The 16,715-nt window shown below is 50.0% G+C and overlaps 1 protein-coding gene across 4 annotated transcripts in view; it reads left to right on the plus strand.

Annotated features, from left to right (window-relative positions):
* Positions 1-16,715, plus strand: part of EFR3B (EFR3 homolog B) — a 38,250-nt gene that overhangs the window by 8,506 nt on the left and 13,029 nt on the right. For all 4 annotated transcript variants that reach the window (XM_042887512.1, XM_042887513.1, XM_042887509.1 and 1 more), the window contains exons 2-8: positions 2,030-2,106; positions 3,266-3,393; positions 6,417-6,567; positions 12,048-12,169; positions 14,491-14,640; positions 15,866-16,000; positions 16,334-16,412. In XM_042887512.1, coding sequence (XP_042743446.1) covers positions 2,030-2,106; positions 3,266-3,393; positions 6,417-6,567; positions 12,048-12,169; positions 14,491-14,640; positions 15,866-16,000; positions 16,334-16,412 — 842 coding nt within the window. The remainder of the gene's footprint in view (positions 1-2,029; positions 2,107-3,265; positions 3,394-6,416; positions 6,568-12,047; positions 12,170-14,490; positions 14,641-15,865; positions 16,001-16,333; positions 16,413-16,715) is intronic.

Genomic DNA, 16,715 nt, shown 5'->3' on the forward strand with positions numbered 1-16,715 from the left:
TTCTTGCCATGCATTAGGTTTTGTTGCTGTGAAGGTCTGGAAGCATCCTGTGTGGGACAAGCACTGAGCTGATTTCAGGGCTGGTGTTAGGACTTGAGGTTTTTGCTCTCTGCAGAGCACTCAGGGTGGGTGGGTGGGGGGAACATTCTGTTTTCTTCAAGTTATACACTGTTTTTCTTCTGGTTTCTTAAAGATTTAGGGTTTCACTGACTGTGTTTGTATTTGTCTGGGTCAAAACTGCCAAGGCAGAGATTTGGGCCAGAAAAGTTTCTCTTGGTTTAATGCAAATAGAGTAGAGACCCTTTCATTGCCTGGCCTCAGTGAGCTCAGCCCTTTTATTAGATATCAGAGAGCCTCACCTGGTAGAGCTGTGGTGGGATCTGCCCACCAGTGTCCCAGCATAGCTTTGGAACAGCAGGGTGCCTGCCTTCCTCACCCAAGCCGTGCTCATCCTCCTGCTGCTGCTGCTCTGTCCCTAGGTGAGGCCGTAAAACCTCGTGCTTTTGGAAGAAGAGTTCATGTGAGGTGAGAGGGAAGGCATTAGATTTAATTACGCCATTATTATTGATGGATTCACGCTGTGTCTGCTCTTCAGCTTCATTCATCAAAAGAGGGTGGCAGGACGGGAACGTGGCTGGGCTCTTTGCTCCCCTCCCAGGGCTGGAGATGGGAATGTGCATTCAGCCTGAAAAGTACCCTCAAGTCCCATTGCTGGAGATGAGATAATTACTGATGAGGCTGCAGGGAGTGGAGGGACCCCGGCTTCTCAGCTAATGGGATTGCTTATGGGGGATCTCTCCAGCTATTTGTGGGGAGGGCTGGTGCCATTTGAGGATGGGGCACGAACCCAGCAAGGCAAGTACTGTCATGCTGCCTCTGTTATTCTGGGCAAAGGAAATTTCTTAAGAGGATCCAGGAAATCATCATGTGCTCGTTTGTGTGAATAGCAAACGAGAATTTATTAAGAGTCCAGATTAAAGGTGCTTTGGGAAAAAAGCACAATCGATCCAAGGCAGCTGAGGGAAAGCAGGGCAGGGAGAGCAGCAGAAATGAGGACTTGGAAATAAAATACAGGATAGTGGGGAGCTACAGAGGGGTTTGCAGGGAGAGTGAAAGAGGTGGAAGAGCGAGTAAGGATACTGCAGGAAGTGAGCACTGCCAGCACTGCGAGCCTTTGTCCCCACGCTTTTGCTTGTCAGCAGCAGTTGCTAAAAAGCTGCCCTGAATTACTCACACTTCCCTGAGCTTGCTAAGGCCTCCTCTTGATGTGACATCTGAGGCACCCCCATAAAAATCAGCTAGGTGACTTCAGCTGCCTGTGATAACCATTGGCTTGCACTCCTAGTTCTGAGTGGTTCCACCTCAACATGTTCCTGTCTGCTGAGTGCTGTGCTGGGCTTGTTGTAAGGTGGCATTCTGCAACACACAGCTCACAACTGTCCAACTGTCCTTCAGCCCCTGTGGGGCACCAAGAGACTTGTACACAGGGGAACAGTTGAAGGTGGTGTTCAACAGCTCAGCTTTGGGGTTGCAAACAGGAAAATGCATTTTCCTTTCACAACCCTAAAGAAGAGAACCTATCTTCCTCTTGCTTTCTTCAGTGCTGTTGTTATCCCTTCTGGCTCCATGGGGAGCACCATATGAGATGTGTTTTGTTGGCTGAGTAGCTCTCATTCTGAGAACCCATGGAACACAGTCTTGTGAGATACAGAGGCCTAGATGTAGGGGAACTCTGTATACCTTGGGGCTACTTTCTTGGGTGAGAAAAGCAGATTACCTGTGGTCCTACATAAATGATGCTGATCACCAGCCAATTCCCTGCCTCTCAGCTGTAGTTTTGGTTTTGTTTTTTTTTTTTGGCTGCAAATCTCAGGCTTGTCATCAGCTTGGTACCCTGTGCTCTTCCACATGTTGCAGTTTGGTGCCTCCAAATCCAGGCATGTGTTTTTCACCAAGGTCATCTCCACACAGGGCTTTGCCCTGGAGCTGAGGATTTTGTCCCCACTGACCAGCTCCCTCCTCTCTGCAGGTGTGTGTGGCTGCTGTGGTGCCCTGCGTCCCCGCTACAAAAGACTTGTTGACAACATCTTCCCTGAGGACCCGGAGGTAAGTGAGGTGCTGCTTCACCCTCCAAAGCATCTGTGCTTTGCTGGGCTATGACACTCCTACATCTCAGGTTCATAAAATCGTAGAATGCCAGAATGGTTGGATCAGAGATCATCCAGCAGTAACTCCCTGCTGTGGGCTGATTGCTAGCCACTGGATCAGGCTGCCCAAAGCCCCGTCCAGCCTGGCCTTGAGCATCTCCAGGGATAGGGCACCCACAGCTTCACTGGGCAGCAGTGCCAGGGCTTCACCACCCTCTGAGTAAAGAATTTTCTGATCTGCCCAGAAATAGTTCCTGGGAGGCAGGCAGTACTTTGATTTCATAAGACCATGTGGAGGAATGGATTTTCCTTTAAATACTGTTTATCAGGGGAAAATATAGAAGCGTCTCCTCTGTCTCTCCATGCTGTGGTGGGCTGACTTCCTTTCCCAAATGTGCTGGTGTGGATGCTGAGTGCAGGTGGATGGGGTCTGGACTTTATTGCAGTCTCTTTGCAGGATAAGGAAGGCAGCTTCTAAGAGAGAGGCCCTCCTGAGGCTTCATCCTGGCTTTTGAGTTTTTTGAGCTGTTTATGCTGTTAGGATGCAGGAAGGCTGGTGCTTTGCTTGCTGCCTCACTGAACAGGAGACAGGGGGGATGTCCAAGGGCTGTCAGCTGCTCCTGGAGCATCCCAAATTCTGGCCTCTGGTCTCCATTTCACAGCTGGGATGCTAAGGCAGTGTCCTGACTGGGCAGTGGAGCTGGGATTGCCCAGGAAAGTGGTGAGTGCTTGTTTTGTTGTGAAGCTGACAGCAAGACTAAGGCTATAGGGGGATTAGGGCTGGCAGCTTGTTTGGTCTCAGGAGACCAGAGGTGCTGATGTCCCTGTCTGCTGCTGTCCTCAAGTGGTGTGGGGGCACTGGTAAAGTGGTTCACATCACATTTGTGGTGTGTTGTTTGCACCACTGCTTGCTGCTGTAGCAGGTCAGAGAGCTCTAAGCTGGGGCCAAATGCAATTCTTATAAGCATTCCCTACTGTACAAGATATGGAGAAGTGTAAGGAGGTGGCTGGGATGTTCCAGGCATCTGACATCACCGCCGTGGTTTGCCGCAAAGATGCTCCTGATGCTTGTTTGCTCTGGTTGTGAGGCTTTGACACCCTGCATTGCTTTCTTTTAGGATGGGTTGGTGAAGACCAACATGGAAAAGCTGACATTCTACGCCCTGTCTGCCCCAGAGAAGCTGGATCGCATCGGTGCTTACCTCTCTGAGCGGCTTATCAGAGACGTGAGCCGGCACCGATATGGGTAAGGGCTGGGAGGTTGTTTCAGCCACACCAATTCCTTCTAGGTCACGGTGAGGAGCCTGTAGCATCCTTCTGGCCCTCAGAAGGCTCTTTTAGATCTGTAAGTCTGACTAGAAATGGACAAACAGCTAGTTGGAGTGGCTCTGTATGTGGCTCATTAGGTGTTATTCAGGACAAGTTTGGGTGTGCTGTACCCCATGAACATCTCGTTGAGCTACAGAGTGGGACTAGGGATTAGGGCAGTGTGATGGAGAGCACATGATGGAGATGCATTGGGCTGGATGAAGATTGCTGTGTTTGCTCTGTCTGGCTTACCTTATGCAGTCCTGTCTGTGCCCTATTCCCTTCATCTTCCCTTCCTGCAAGGCCTTGCTTTGTTTACCACGGGGAGAGCAGTGCCTGCCTGCAACTAGCTGACTGCCCTGGTTAGAAACACTGGGGGAGCACGGAAGGGCTCCTTCCCTTTGAAATAGCTCCTGGATTGATTCTTCTTGTCTCCTGAACAAAGCCACAGCAAACAAATGTGGCTCAGCTTTGTAGTGCGAACTTCAGCCTGCCTTTTATCCTGGGGGAAGAGAAGCCAGCAGCCTGCCTGAGAAGTGTTGAAGTTGGAAAACCTTCAAAGCTTCACATGCATCACCCGTCATCAGGAGTGACAGGACATTCAAAGCTATGCCTGATGTTCTGCAGTTAACAGGCTCTGCTTGCTATGTTAGGAAAAGAAAGGTTTTCAAAGACTTTTGACATCTAATGGCAAGCTTTGGCAGGGGGGATATATTCCATCCCCATCTGCTTGTGCATATAGGCATTTAATTGGGTTGAAGTGCAGGCTAATTTTCAAAGCCTAACTTTGAAATGCCTGAAATAGGTTTGGATAAACTTTTTATTTATAGACCAGCGTCAGCAGCAGGGCTCGTCCCACTGCAGGACACCAGAGCTGGGCTCAGGGTGCCTGTCTTCTGCATTTGAGGTGATGATAGCCTTGATTTCAGGCCTGCTGGGTGTTGTCCTCTTATTACCTTTTGTTGCTAAAGGAGAAAGTGTTTGAGTTTGCAGCCTGCCAGAGTTCAAGAAGCTCTCAGAAACATGGATTGAATTCTGGGTCAGCCTATGTGGAGTCCAGAGTTGGATTTGACAGTCGCTGTGGGGCTCTTCCAGTTTGGGATACTCTGTTATTTTCCCAGTACCCCTTTTTCCTTTTGGAAGCCTTGTTTCCTTTGAGAAAGGAGGTTGATGCTTCATGCTGTTGTTTTTCTTTTTGTTATCTCTTCATACCTTTTTTCCCCTCTGGGCCAGTTTTAACCCAGTTTGACAGATGGTTAGGAACTTCATGGATTCAGGCTGCTCATTTTCACGATGTCTAGAAGAGCTGTAATGGTGCCTGAAGGTTTGCATGCCATAAGATACCAAAGGATCTGCTCAAGAATGAAGCCAGATTTCACCATTTCCAGGGAAAAGGGATCAGTCTTGCTGGAACTTGGAAGTTGGGGGCTTATCCTTTCCCTTGAAAGGGTTGTCTTCCTCTCTAGCTGCCCGTCAATGTGCAGGCAGGGCTGATGGGCAGCTCCTGCCTGCCCTACTATCATGAGCTTGCTGCATTGAGCTGCTTTAAGCTTTAAGGTTTCACCCTTCAGCACAAGCTGGAAGCTGCTGCAGATTTGGCTATGGAAAGGAGTTGGAGCATGAAATTGAGGTTAAAGGGCAATTTGTGCTCGATACAAAGAAGTCTGTGCTTGCCACCTCTTACTATCTTGGCTGTGGCAGGAGGTCTGAGCTTGACTCTAACCACTGAGATACAAAGGTATGGAGATGAAGGGAGGTGGTAAGGAGCTGTGAAGTGCCGAGTGTATTGGCACTGGATCAATCTCATATGTTTGGGTACCTCATAGATCATGCAAGGGAGCTGAGGCCATGAGACTGAAATCACTTTTTATGTGGTTTGGGAACCTCTAATTGGAATAAATGCTTGCTCACAGCACTTGGAGGTCAGGGTTTCCTTCACTGGGTTTTGTGCACAGAGAGGACAACCAATAGCTGAAGGTCTGTGTGGTCATAGCACGAGGCTGCTGCATAGTTCATGAGGAAGTGCTGCAGGACCAGCCTGCAAACAGCAGACTTCCCCAGAGCCACTGAACAGCCAATCCAATTTGTCTTGGAAACATGAAGTGACACCCGACAAATTCCACAATAGCTGTGTAATCAGTCGCCACCTCTGTAATGAGCACCCGAGTGAGATTTATCACTGGGCATGAGCTTTTCCAACTTCCTCTAGAGGCACGAATGTGGCAGGAATGATTTAATAAATAGCCTGGAAGACACGCTGTGACAGCTTGCAGAGAAGCCAGCTGCTGGAAGGAGGTCTGCAGTGAGCTTTAACCAGCTCAGCCTGGTCAGGAGGGATGGCAAAAGGAATGTGCTACGCTCAAAAATACCCCCTGAATGGCCCAGGGACCTGTCATGAGGACATCCTCTCTTTGGATTTGGTTCTGGGCTTCTCTTGTCCCTGTGTAGCACACACAGTCAGGACTGAGTGACCAAAAGCTCTATCCCTGGAGGAAGGATGGGGAGTAAGGCATGGATTGCCAACTTCTGCTGGAGGAAACACTGCTCACCCAAGGAACTTCAGCAGTGATGCAAGTATAGCCATGCTTGGATAGCCTATTTTGTCCCAGCACTCCTTCACAGGGCAAAAAGACCAGTTCAGAGTAAAGGAAACCTACAGGAAAGACCCCCCCCCCCATGGGGGAGAGATGCAAGATGTTGCTGTCAGCCCAAGTCCTTGGGCAGCTTAGTCTTCCATAGAAGGCAGGATACTGGGAGCATCCACCTCCGTCTAAAAATCTCCCAAGGGTATTTAGGATGTAGATTTTTTTGCTGTTGGCCTTGCCAGGGCAGGAAGTTAGCATTAGGCTGACTTTACTTGTGAGCACTTGGTTGGTTTGGGAGTGGGAAGGAAGAGGGAGGGCTGTGGGGCCATGTCCATTCTGCTGCTGAGCAATGATCCTGGCTTCTGCCTGCTCCCAGGTATGTGTGCATTGCCATGGAGGCCCTGGACCAGCTCCTCATGGCCTGTCACTGCCAGAGCATCAATCTCTTTGTGGAGAGCTTCCTGAAGATGGTGGCAAAGCTGCTGGAGTCAGAGAAGCCCAACCTACAGATCCTGGGGACAAACTCAGTGAGTAGCCGTGCCGGGGAAGTTAGCAGCACCCTGCTAACCTGGTCCTTTGCCTTATGCATTGCCTGTCACCCTGTGTCGGAATGTTGTTGGGGTGGGAATCCCCATTGGGAAAGGATGGGGGATGGTTTCAGGTAAGGATTTAAGATGTTCTCTCTGTGTGTCCTGCCACGTGTGAGGTGTCTGAGCCCTTAGCTGTGCTGTCTGTGTATTTCTTCCGTTTGCTGTTTGGGACCAATTACTGGGCTGTAATCTCTACTATCATACTCTCCTGCTCTTGAATTCATTTTTTCCTAAAAATCTACAGGACATGGAGGGCTGTCAGCAGTTTCAGACAATAGACCAACTTAGGAGGTGATCCCTGTGGATTTTAGGAGCTCTTCGTGTTCATAAAAGGGCTGGTTTAATCGGAGCTGTAGCTTGCAATAAATGGCTTAGCCAGACCAGGAGTGTGTCAGTCACAGCTATCAGATGAGGGGAAAAAAGAGAAGCATGAATGAGTGACATGACATCCTTGTGGCTTCCAAAGTGCTGACCCTGGCTGTAGTACACTGCCTTTCTGCCAGTGAAACAGCTTGCTTTTTGCTGGCTTTTACTGGGAGGACTGGGTGTACCGAGCACCTGGGCTTCTAAGGGCTCTGACAGCACCCAGGGGCTTGGCTTGTGCAAGCAGCTTCTGTTCTCACTGCTTTTAAAGGCTGAAATGGAGCTGATTGTCCTTTGGCCAGGAGGGTGGGCTAGGCAGATTCTTGAGTGTTGTTGAGAGGGAAATGCAAGGACAACTCAGCCCTAAGCTTTCATTTTGTGCTGTATGTGGCAGTCAGAGGAATGGTATTAGTGCTTGATAGCACCTCCTGGTCAGGCAGCACTGCATCCCACTGTGCTCCTCTCCTCCAGGAGCCAGCACAGTTCCAGGCACTTGGCTATAAATACCTCTGGTGAGGCAGGGGCAGTGAAGTGAAGACCTTTCACAACCCCTTCTGCCTGGCAGCTAATTGCTCCCAGCTGAAAGCAATGTGAGCTGCCTATCAGCAAACCTATTAATCCCCAGCTCTTGGAGAAGCAGGACTGATGACTTGGTGGGAACTAACTGCTTTCTCTCTACAGCAGCTTGCTATAGCATTTTGGCATGCTGCTGCTGCTGCTGCAAACTCCACATATGCTGCAGGGTCTACCTTGGAATGCACCTCATGATGGGAGCAGGATTCGCGAGCAGTGCCCTCATCCCTCTGTGCCCAAGCATGACCTGAGTTCTGTGGGGATGTGAGAGGTGCTGCTTGCTCTCCAAGCCCCTTGGTATGTTCCAGAGCCACCTGGGTCCTGCCCCGTGGCAAGCAGCTGGTTCTCTTGCTAACAGAGTGTCCTATCCTTCAAATGCATGCAGTATCTCCTTGTTCATCCCCTAAGCCATCCCATTTCACGATGCCCAGCAGAGGCTTCAGTTTTAAACTTAAAGAGAGGAGAGTTTACATTAGAGGTTAGGGGGAAATTTTTCACCTGGAGTGGGGAGGTGCTGGCACAGACTGCCCAGAGAGGTTTTGGGTACCCCATCTGGAGGTGCTCAAAGCCATGTTGGATGCAGCCTAAACTTTCGGGTAGCAACCAGCCTGCAGGAGGGGGTTGCAGCTGGGTGGGCTTTAAAGTCCCTTCTAACCCAAGCTGTTTTATGAATCAGGGTTCCAAGCCCAACTAACATCTTCAAGCAGGAGGAACAGTTTCTTCAGTGTGGTTTCCATTGTGGTCAGCAGTCAGTGGCTGATGTTGTAACGAGGAGTCCAGATTGAGAATGATGGTTTAGTAGCTTTGTCTTTCTTTTTCTGGAGTGTGGCAGTGCTCAGAGGGCAAGTGGCATCAAAACCTTCTGGGCTTTTATAGAGCAGTGAGTCATGATAATGAGACACTTCTTCCTGTATCTCCTAATGAGGAATGCGCCTTAGGCTTGTGCTTAATTAGAGGGTGCTGTCTCAAGCAGGCTTCACAATAAGGGAGCTGATGGCAAAGGCGGGAGGAGGTTGTTTATAGAAACCTGCTCCAAGTGAGTCATTCTCACGGCGTGAAATCTCTCCTTGGACACGTCTGGCTCCTTGCAGGGATGTGCAGCTCTGTGCTGTGTGGGGCTGATTCCCAGGGCCTGGGCTGCACAGCCACAGTGCTGGAGGCAGCGGGTGGCAGTGAAAATCCAGTGTCCTGTCATCATATAATCCCCAGGGTGAACATATGGAGAGGCAGCTTAAATCCACTTTGTTTTCTCATCCTTGTTAGGAGGCTGCTGGGCAATCTCCCTGCTTTGGGTAGGAACCATCTAATTTCCAGCTCAATGTCATTGATGTTTTATTTTTTTCCTCAAACCAGTGTTGATCTTTCATTTAAGCAGCTCTTCCCCCTCCTTGATGTTCCTCTTCTGATGTATTTATGTCTGACATATTTATAGATAGCAGCGTTATCCCTTCCCAGCCGTTGTTTTGTATCTCCAGGATAGTTGCCCTCCTTACGTTTCCCCCATGCTTGCTCCCTGCTCATCACAGCTGCATTTCACTTGGAACTTGTTGGCTTCAATCACGAGAGCCTGAGCCCAGCCCAACGTCCCTTCAAAACACAGCAGAAATAGAATCACAGAACCATAGAGTGAGTTGGGTTGGAAGGGATCTTAAAGCCTGTCCAGTCCAAACACTTCCATGGGCTGGTTGCCTCCCCAGGATTATGTCCAGCCTGACCTTGGGCACCTCCAGATGGGGCATCCACAGCTTCTCTGGGCAGCAACTGGGCAGAACCACCTCTGAATGAAGCATTTCCTCCTGATATCTATCCTAAATCTCCCATCTTCTCCTTTAAAACCATTCCTCCTTATGACATCACTATCTGCCTCTGTAAAAAGTCAGTCTCCTCTTGTTTCTAAGCTCCCTTTAAGTACTGGAAGGCAACAGGGAGGTCTCCTCAGAGCCTTCTCTCCTCTGGGCTGAACAAGCCTGGCTGTCTTAGCTTGTCTTTGTAAGAGCTCCTGCCCCTGATATAGTGCTATATTTCAGTGTTTTCAATTGTTCTGTTGACGACAGATAGGTCACGAAGCCAGGGAGCAGCTTTTTACCTGGGATGCATTGCCACACTTTGAGTGAAATCTGTTGCTGAAAGCATCTCTGAAGGTTTGCTGCCTTCTTTCCTGCCAGCCCTGGGTCTTTTCTGTGTGTGTCTGGTGCTGCTTTTTGCCATGGGGCACAGGTTGGCAATAGGACCAGGGTGGGCATCTCTCACATGGTACAGCACCTTTGTAGGGCAGCCAAGTCTTAGAAAAATGCAATACTCTGTGAGCAAGTGGCAGAGTTCTGAAAGTGTCAGGAGATGCTGGCAGAGCAAGGAGGCATTAAGGCTCAGTTCTCTCTTTTCTCAGCTGCTTTTTGCAAGCTTTGGCCCTGCCGGAGGCTTTAGGCTGAGAATGGATGCAGAGAGGGCAGCTGCCTGCAGTTGTTGGCAGATGTGAATGCTGCGCCATGTGTGGTGTCACCAGGCAGGGTGGCACCATGCAGAGACATCTGTCCCCTGAGGACAGAGACGTGTGGGGCTCGCTGTGCCTGGCAGCTGCCTGGGAATGCTGCCAGGCACCTCTGTCCAAGATGTGCCATTTCCTTTCTTTATTTTGTGACTCTCCTCAGCCATGGGGCAACTGGGGCTGCCCTCCCAGGAGCTGTTATGAGGAGCCCCATTACTGCTCCTTGTTCTGCATCCCACCCTCGCCTCCGGCTGCACGTGGAGTTGCCATGAGCTAAAAAAAACACTTTGTGCTCTGCCTGGTACAGAGGTTTCTTATGTAACAGCCCTGCATTTTTCTGGTGAGTAAGAGGAGTTGATCAGTCAGAGCTGGTCCCTGTGCTCTGGGAACGGTTCCTGGCAGGGCTGATCCATCTCCTTCACTCATGCAGAGCCAGCCTTTGCAGCTGACGTTATTAATAGCCCTGCACAGTGGGTGAATGCTGATCAGGGCCTGTCCCTCAGTGCCAAGTGGCATGCTGGGATGGGTGAGCTGGCTTTGCCAGCTGCAGAGGTAGCAGTGGGCCTTTTGCTCACTGTCCAGCAGCAAATGTGGAAAGCAGGAAGAGAGGAAAGCCTGCCCATGGGGTCAGAGTGAGGAAGGAGATGCTATGTGGCATGGTGGTAAGCACCCTGGCAGATGCTGTGTGGACTGATAAGTCCTTAGTGATAAGTTAGATCCTCCCAGCTGGAGGATGAACCCAGCAGTCCTAAAACTTTGGCCCAAAGCCTTTGTGCTGCCCTGGACAGTCTGCTTCAGTGATGTGGAACTGCTCAGTGCAACTGCAGAGCTTTGTGCTGTGCCTCTGGAAGTGACTGGCATCAACACCACACTGTAATGCGGCATCTCTGTCTGGCAGAAGGGGTCCTCTGTGCAGTGTGAGCATGTTCCCATAGCAGGAGACATCCTGCTTGGAGGACAGGTAGGTGAGTGCAGCTGAATCTTCCACCTCTGATGTGGGGTCAGAGCTTGGATGTTTCCCAGGGGCTCCATTGTGTTTCTTGGCTGATTTCCTATCCTGGCAGAGAGTGTTTCTAGTGAGCAGCTTCTGAGCTTGAATACAGTGGCATTGTTCTCTTGGTGTTGCTGTTAGTAGCTGGGGTGGGTTGAGGATTGCTTAAACAGCAATAATCCTCTCCCTTCCTTGTGTGCCTCTGTAAGTGACCTCAGCTTTCCCAGCCTGCTGATGTGGGTGAAGCACGCGAGCACAAAAGCAACCAGCAGATTTTACTGCTCAGATCTCTGCTAGCAGCTTCTTATGCCCATGTTCTAAGCAGGAGGATAAAGCATGAGGACTTGGGGGCACAGTTCTTGTCTCAAGCCAAAGGTAAACCTCATCCATTCCCAGCACCAGTTGCTGTTGCATGAATACAGCCTCTATCCATGCTTTCTCTGCGTGTTCAAGCCTTGGATTTTGTGGCCACTCTTGTGCTGTAGATGTTTTATTTATTTTTCCCCTTTTTATTTTCCCCTGTCAGTGTGATTAGATGAACCAAAGTCTCCTCTTTCTGCATGACGCTTTGTTCTCATCTCTTTGTGAAGAAGTTTCTGACTTCAGAAGAAAGCTTGAAAACTTACTTGTCCTTTCCTGCTCCTTAACTTTCCCCTTGAAAGCTGAAAAGCAGAAGTCAGGTCTGTTGGTGAGCTGGCTTTTCTGGCAGGCTCTGTGCCTCTTGGCATGGCCAAGCTGGAAGGGAGCGACAGGACCTTGGGTTGCCAGTGCTGCAAGCTAGATCTATTAAGAACTCACTCACACTTTGTTTCTTCATTGTCATTTTCAGGGCCACTGTCACCTCTGTAGCTGCATTTGGGAAACGTCACCCTGACTACAACGTCAGCCTGCAGCAGCAGGACCCTGTGTTACGTTGCCAAAGCCTGCAAATGTTTGCAGATTTGGAGAGGTATTTTAAGGCTTTGTTGTGCCCTCTGTGCTGATGCTCTGTTTCTTCTCTCCCAGTTTGTGAAGTTTGCCAACATTGAGGAGGACACCCCGTCTTACCACCGCAGCTATGACTTCTTTGTCTCCCGCTTCAGTGAGATGTGCCACTCCAGCCACGATGACCTGGAGATCCGGACAAAGTGAGTGCCATGTGTGAATGCCAGCAGCAGCCTCCCTGGTCTTGTTGATGCTGCAGACATGCTGGAGTGGGGTGGAGGCTTTCACTCTGTCTCCAGCTTTTGTCTTTCCTGGAGAAGCACCTGCTTTTGGTGGCAGGTTGGATGCAGGCTGAAAGGACCAGTTACTTTGTGCTGTGATGTGCAGTGACTATCCAGAGCTGTATACACTCACGTTTAAAAATGACCACGTCTCTGTACCCTCCTTTATTTCTCTGCAGGCATTCAAGACCAGGCTGGATGTGGCTCTGGGCAGCCTGGTCTGGTGGTTGGAGACCCTGCATATAGCAGAGGGGTTGAAACTAGATGATCATTGCGATCCTTTTCAACCCAGACCATTCTATGTTAAGTAGGTCTATTCTGTGATTATTTTCCAAACATTAAGTCCTGCTGACTGTATGGGAGGATGAAGCAGAGGCATAGAAAATGCAGTGCAGCACGTATCCAGCTTCTAGTGCTATGTGGGTTGTTGTGTGCAGCATTAAATGTGTGTGAGAAAAGATGGTTTGCATTTTTTATCCTGACAGCAGGGCCAGCTCTGAATGCCAGTTCAGGCATTGGCTTGCTCCTACCGATGGCAGGACAAGGGGAAATGTGCCCGTGGACACAACACACTTCAAACTTCTTGTGTTTGGGCAAAATGTGGGCAGATAACACCTGCAGCCTGCCCATCACCAAGCTGCCTCTGCATCTTGAAGCATTCTTCACCTTTGCTGCAGGGCTGCATCCCACAGATTGAAAGAGCTCAGAGTGGGAGGCAAGGAAATAATCCTGGTCCCAAAAGGAGTGATGATGGTGGGAAGAAGCCCACTATTAGCAGAATCAATATTCACTCAAAAAATGCCTCCTGCAGCTGTGATCTGTTATTTTCCATGTTGGAAAGTGGCTACATCTCTAGACAACACCGAGGACCGACTTGCTGTGTTGTGATGGGAAATGTATCCCAAGGGGATTAATTATGACTAAAACAGACAGATTAATGTTGTTTACTGCTGCCAAATCCAGGTCTTTTGGTGATGTATTTAAACAGACCCAGCATTTGAAGTGGCCCTGTACATCCCTGTGAGGCACTGACAGTTTGCTGGTGGTAACACCCATGACTCTAGCCAGGAACCTGTGCACAAGAGGTAACTGCTGCCAGAGATGATCATGGTGTCAGGCAGCACTTCAGCAAAGCCTGTTGGTGCTGTTTCTGGAGCTGCAGTGCCAGGTCAGTCTCCTTACAGAGAGGTGAATCCTTGAGGTTTTCCACTCCTCAGAGAGGCTCCTCTCTGGGGACTTCCAGCCTCCTGTCACTGCTGCAGACTTGCAGGTAGCTTTTTTCCTTAATAAGGAAGTAATGCAGATTGTTCATCATTTCTACTTGACTTTCAGGGCATCAGTGACACACTGTTGTGTTGAAGGCCAGAAGAGAGAACCTCTTTTGCCTCTCCTGTAATTAAAAAGGAGGGCACTGCTTTCCTGTGACCTTGGTCCTGCTCAGTGGTCATTCCTCAAGAATTGTGTTGCAGTCATATTATTGCCTGTAACAAAATCAGAAAATTGGCTGCGAAGAAAACAAACAAACAAACAAACAACCCTGCTAGGGAAGAGACCTCAGAGCAGATTATTTAATGCATTTATTTCTGAAGATTGACATGTACTGTCTTTCTCAGGCACCAGCAATGGGTGTTGAGATTCTGGTTTCAGAGCAGGGAATCCTGCTGCGTACAGGGATTTTTATCGATGGCTCTGTTGTTGATTAGAGCAGAGTCAGGATCTTTGGACACAGAAAAGACAAAGGTGCCAGACTGCATCTAGGTTTCCTTGGTATCCAGCATCCCTGTGGACACAGCTTAGCAGTGTGGCTGCTAGGAACAGAGGAAACAGCAAAACCATCTGTGATGCTGAGGCCAATACTAACCCTTTGGAGAGGCCAGGCTCGCTAGTGCCACCTCTCAATGTTGGTTAGCATGTGGCTGCAGCTTGCCTGGGGCTCTTCCAGTGAAGATGGTGGATGGAAGCCGGCTGCTGCTGCCAAAACAATTTAAGCTGGTTCAGAGCCTTTCTTGCTTGTGTCTGTCATTTTGTGGGAAGCCAAGTCTCTCTGGCATGCAAAGTGGAATGATTGCTTTGAGGCATAGCAGGCCAGGTCTTGGGGTGACATCTGTGTGAGCACCTCCAAGGGTGCAGAAATCGGTGCCTTCTCTTCAACTTCTTTCACAGTTTCACCCACATGTACGTATATATGTATGTAAAATAATGCTTAGAGATAAATAACATTTTGCTGTTAATTTGTTCCCCAGGATCCGGATGTCTGGCATTAAAGGCCTGCAGGGAGTAGTGAGGAAGACGGTGAATGACGAACTCCAAGCCAACATCTGGGACCCGCAACACATGGACAAAATTGTGCCCTCACTGCTCTTCAACTTACAGCACGTGGAGGAGGCTGAAAGGTGAGTGCTTGCTGTTGCTGTGGCCCACATGCTCTTCCAGCAGCTTCAGGGCTGTTTTCAGCCAGGTTTTATAGGGGAGAGATGCTGTGGGCTGCGTTGTGCCTGCACCTCATGTGAAAAAGGCTGTGGATAGTCAGAGAAACCCTGCAAGAGTCCTCCTTGAAGGATGGCACAGATGGCAGGAGCTCTGCTTGCTATCCAGTGCCATGAAGGTTATTGCTGTCTTGGCCACTGCAGGGCAGTATCACTCCTGTGAAGGAGAGAGCTCAGCACTGTCCCTGCAGTTAAGCCATGCCCTCTTTGCAGAGGCTCTGAGCTGTCTGTTCAGTGGGCTGACCGCTGTAAAGATTCCTGCTTAAATGCTACCTATGCAATTAGTTTAAAGGTCAGCAAGAAGAATGAGGGGAGCTGAAATATGGCTTTGCTCCCTGTCCTTCCATTCTTCAAGCATAACTCCCTACCAGATGAGTGTTTGAAGGGGAGGTGCTTAGCTGAGAAGCGTTTTGTGGAGAAACAGGCACGAATTCCTCCTGGGATTTTCCTTTTGAAGGTTAGGAAAGATGTGTCAGTCCTGGGAAGATGACTTTTGGCCAGTTACATTTCCCATTTCTCTTGTAAACTGAAGCACTGAAGTGGAAAAAACATTTGCTGTGTTTCTGCAATGCCAAACAGCCCAAGTGTAGAAAAGGGGGGGTGAATGTTCCCCAGGGCGTATGAGTTCAGGGTGATTTGTGCTGTGCTGTACTGACTGCTTTGCTTGTCCTCCCTCGAGACATTGTGTCTGTGCTGGGAGGAATGTTATGCCCGTATCCTTGCTGATAAGCACTGAGCCTGGAATGATAAGCACTAATCCTGAGACTGGAAGGAGGGACGTGAGGGCTGTTTCTGCTGCATGGGGCTGTGAATGGGGCCATTCCAGCACAACTCTCTCGCCTGTAATCCGTGCACCTGTGCTGCCCTCTGCTCTGGCTCAAATCCAACAGTGCGTTATCCCTGAGCTCTGCTGCAATGGAGCTACCCCATCTGCCTCCCAGGGTGACATATGGCTGCTGTGGGGTGGCTGCAGGCTGTGTGAGGGGTAGCCCACGGCCCTGTGCAACGAGAGCTACAGGCAGATGCCACAAACATTTAGCTCTGTCCCGCCCTGAATGGGCTCTGTGCCTCTTCTCCCCCACTGCTGCAGCACGCTCAGCTCCACTCTCATCACCCTCCTCTGCTTTCACAGCCGCTCCCCTTCCCCGCTGCAAGCCACTGAGAAGGAGAAAGAGAGTCCCACAGAGCTGGCAGAGAGGTGTCTGCGGGAGCTGCTGGGCCGGGCGGCGTACAGCAACATCAAGAACGCCATCACACCTGTTCTCATGTAAGTTGTGCATCCTTTGATTTTGGCACAAGGGCACAGAGAAACAACAGGTGTGGGCCAGAGCTGGGGGGAAGGCAAGGGCTCTTCTGACTGCCCTTGGCATGGTGCTGGAAGTAGGAATTGGGTTTCAGCTCTTGTTTTCGGAGGAAGATGGCTTTGGATAGATACCTGTCACTGAGAAAAGTCACCTCAGAGAATGATTTGTATCCCTGCTCTCATGCGTAGCATTTACTCCATTCTGCTCCTGGCTGTCCCTGCTCTTGGTGCTGGTCTGCACTGCTGCATTGCCTGGGGAACACAGTCACCATCTGCTCTGTTTCCATCTCTCCCCAGCCACCTGGATAACCACTCGCTCTGGGAGCCGAAGATCTTTGCCACCCGCTGCTTCAGGATCATCATGTACTCAATCCAGGTGGGAAACCTGTGGGATTTCTGGCCTTTGGAACCATCTGGGGACGCGTGTGCATGCTTGGGAGCACCCAGTTCTGCCTCTATGGCTGGGCTGAGTCAGAGCATCTACTGTGTAGCTGCATCCTGACAGCTCTGATCTGAACACTGACAGTGGGTTTGGCCCTTGAGCATGTCCCAAAATGGGCACCATCAAGATGCACAGCAGTGTGGGCTGGGGGCCTTAAATGTCTGATACACCTTAGCCTTTCTGTGTGACAGCTGTGCATGGTTTAGCATGCTGTGCATGGTTTAGCATGCTGTGCAT

Source organism: Lagopus leucura, unplaced genomic scaffold (assembly GCF_019238085.1).
Source record: "Lagopus leucura isolate 7727_CA_CO unplaced genomic scaffold, USGS_WTPT01 Super-Scaffold_100088, whole genome shotgun sequence".
In the NCBI taxonomy this organism is placed as follows: domain Eukaryota; kingdom Metazoa; phylum Chordata; class Aves; order Galliformes; family Phasianidae; genus Lagopus; species Lagopus leucura.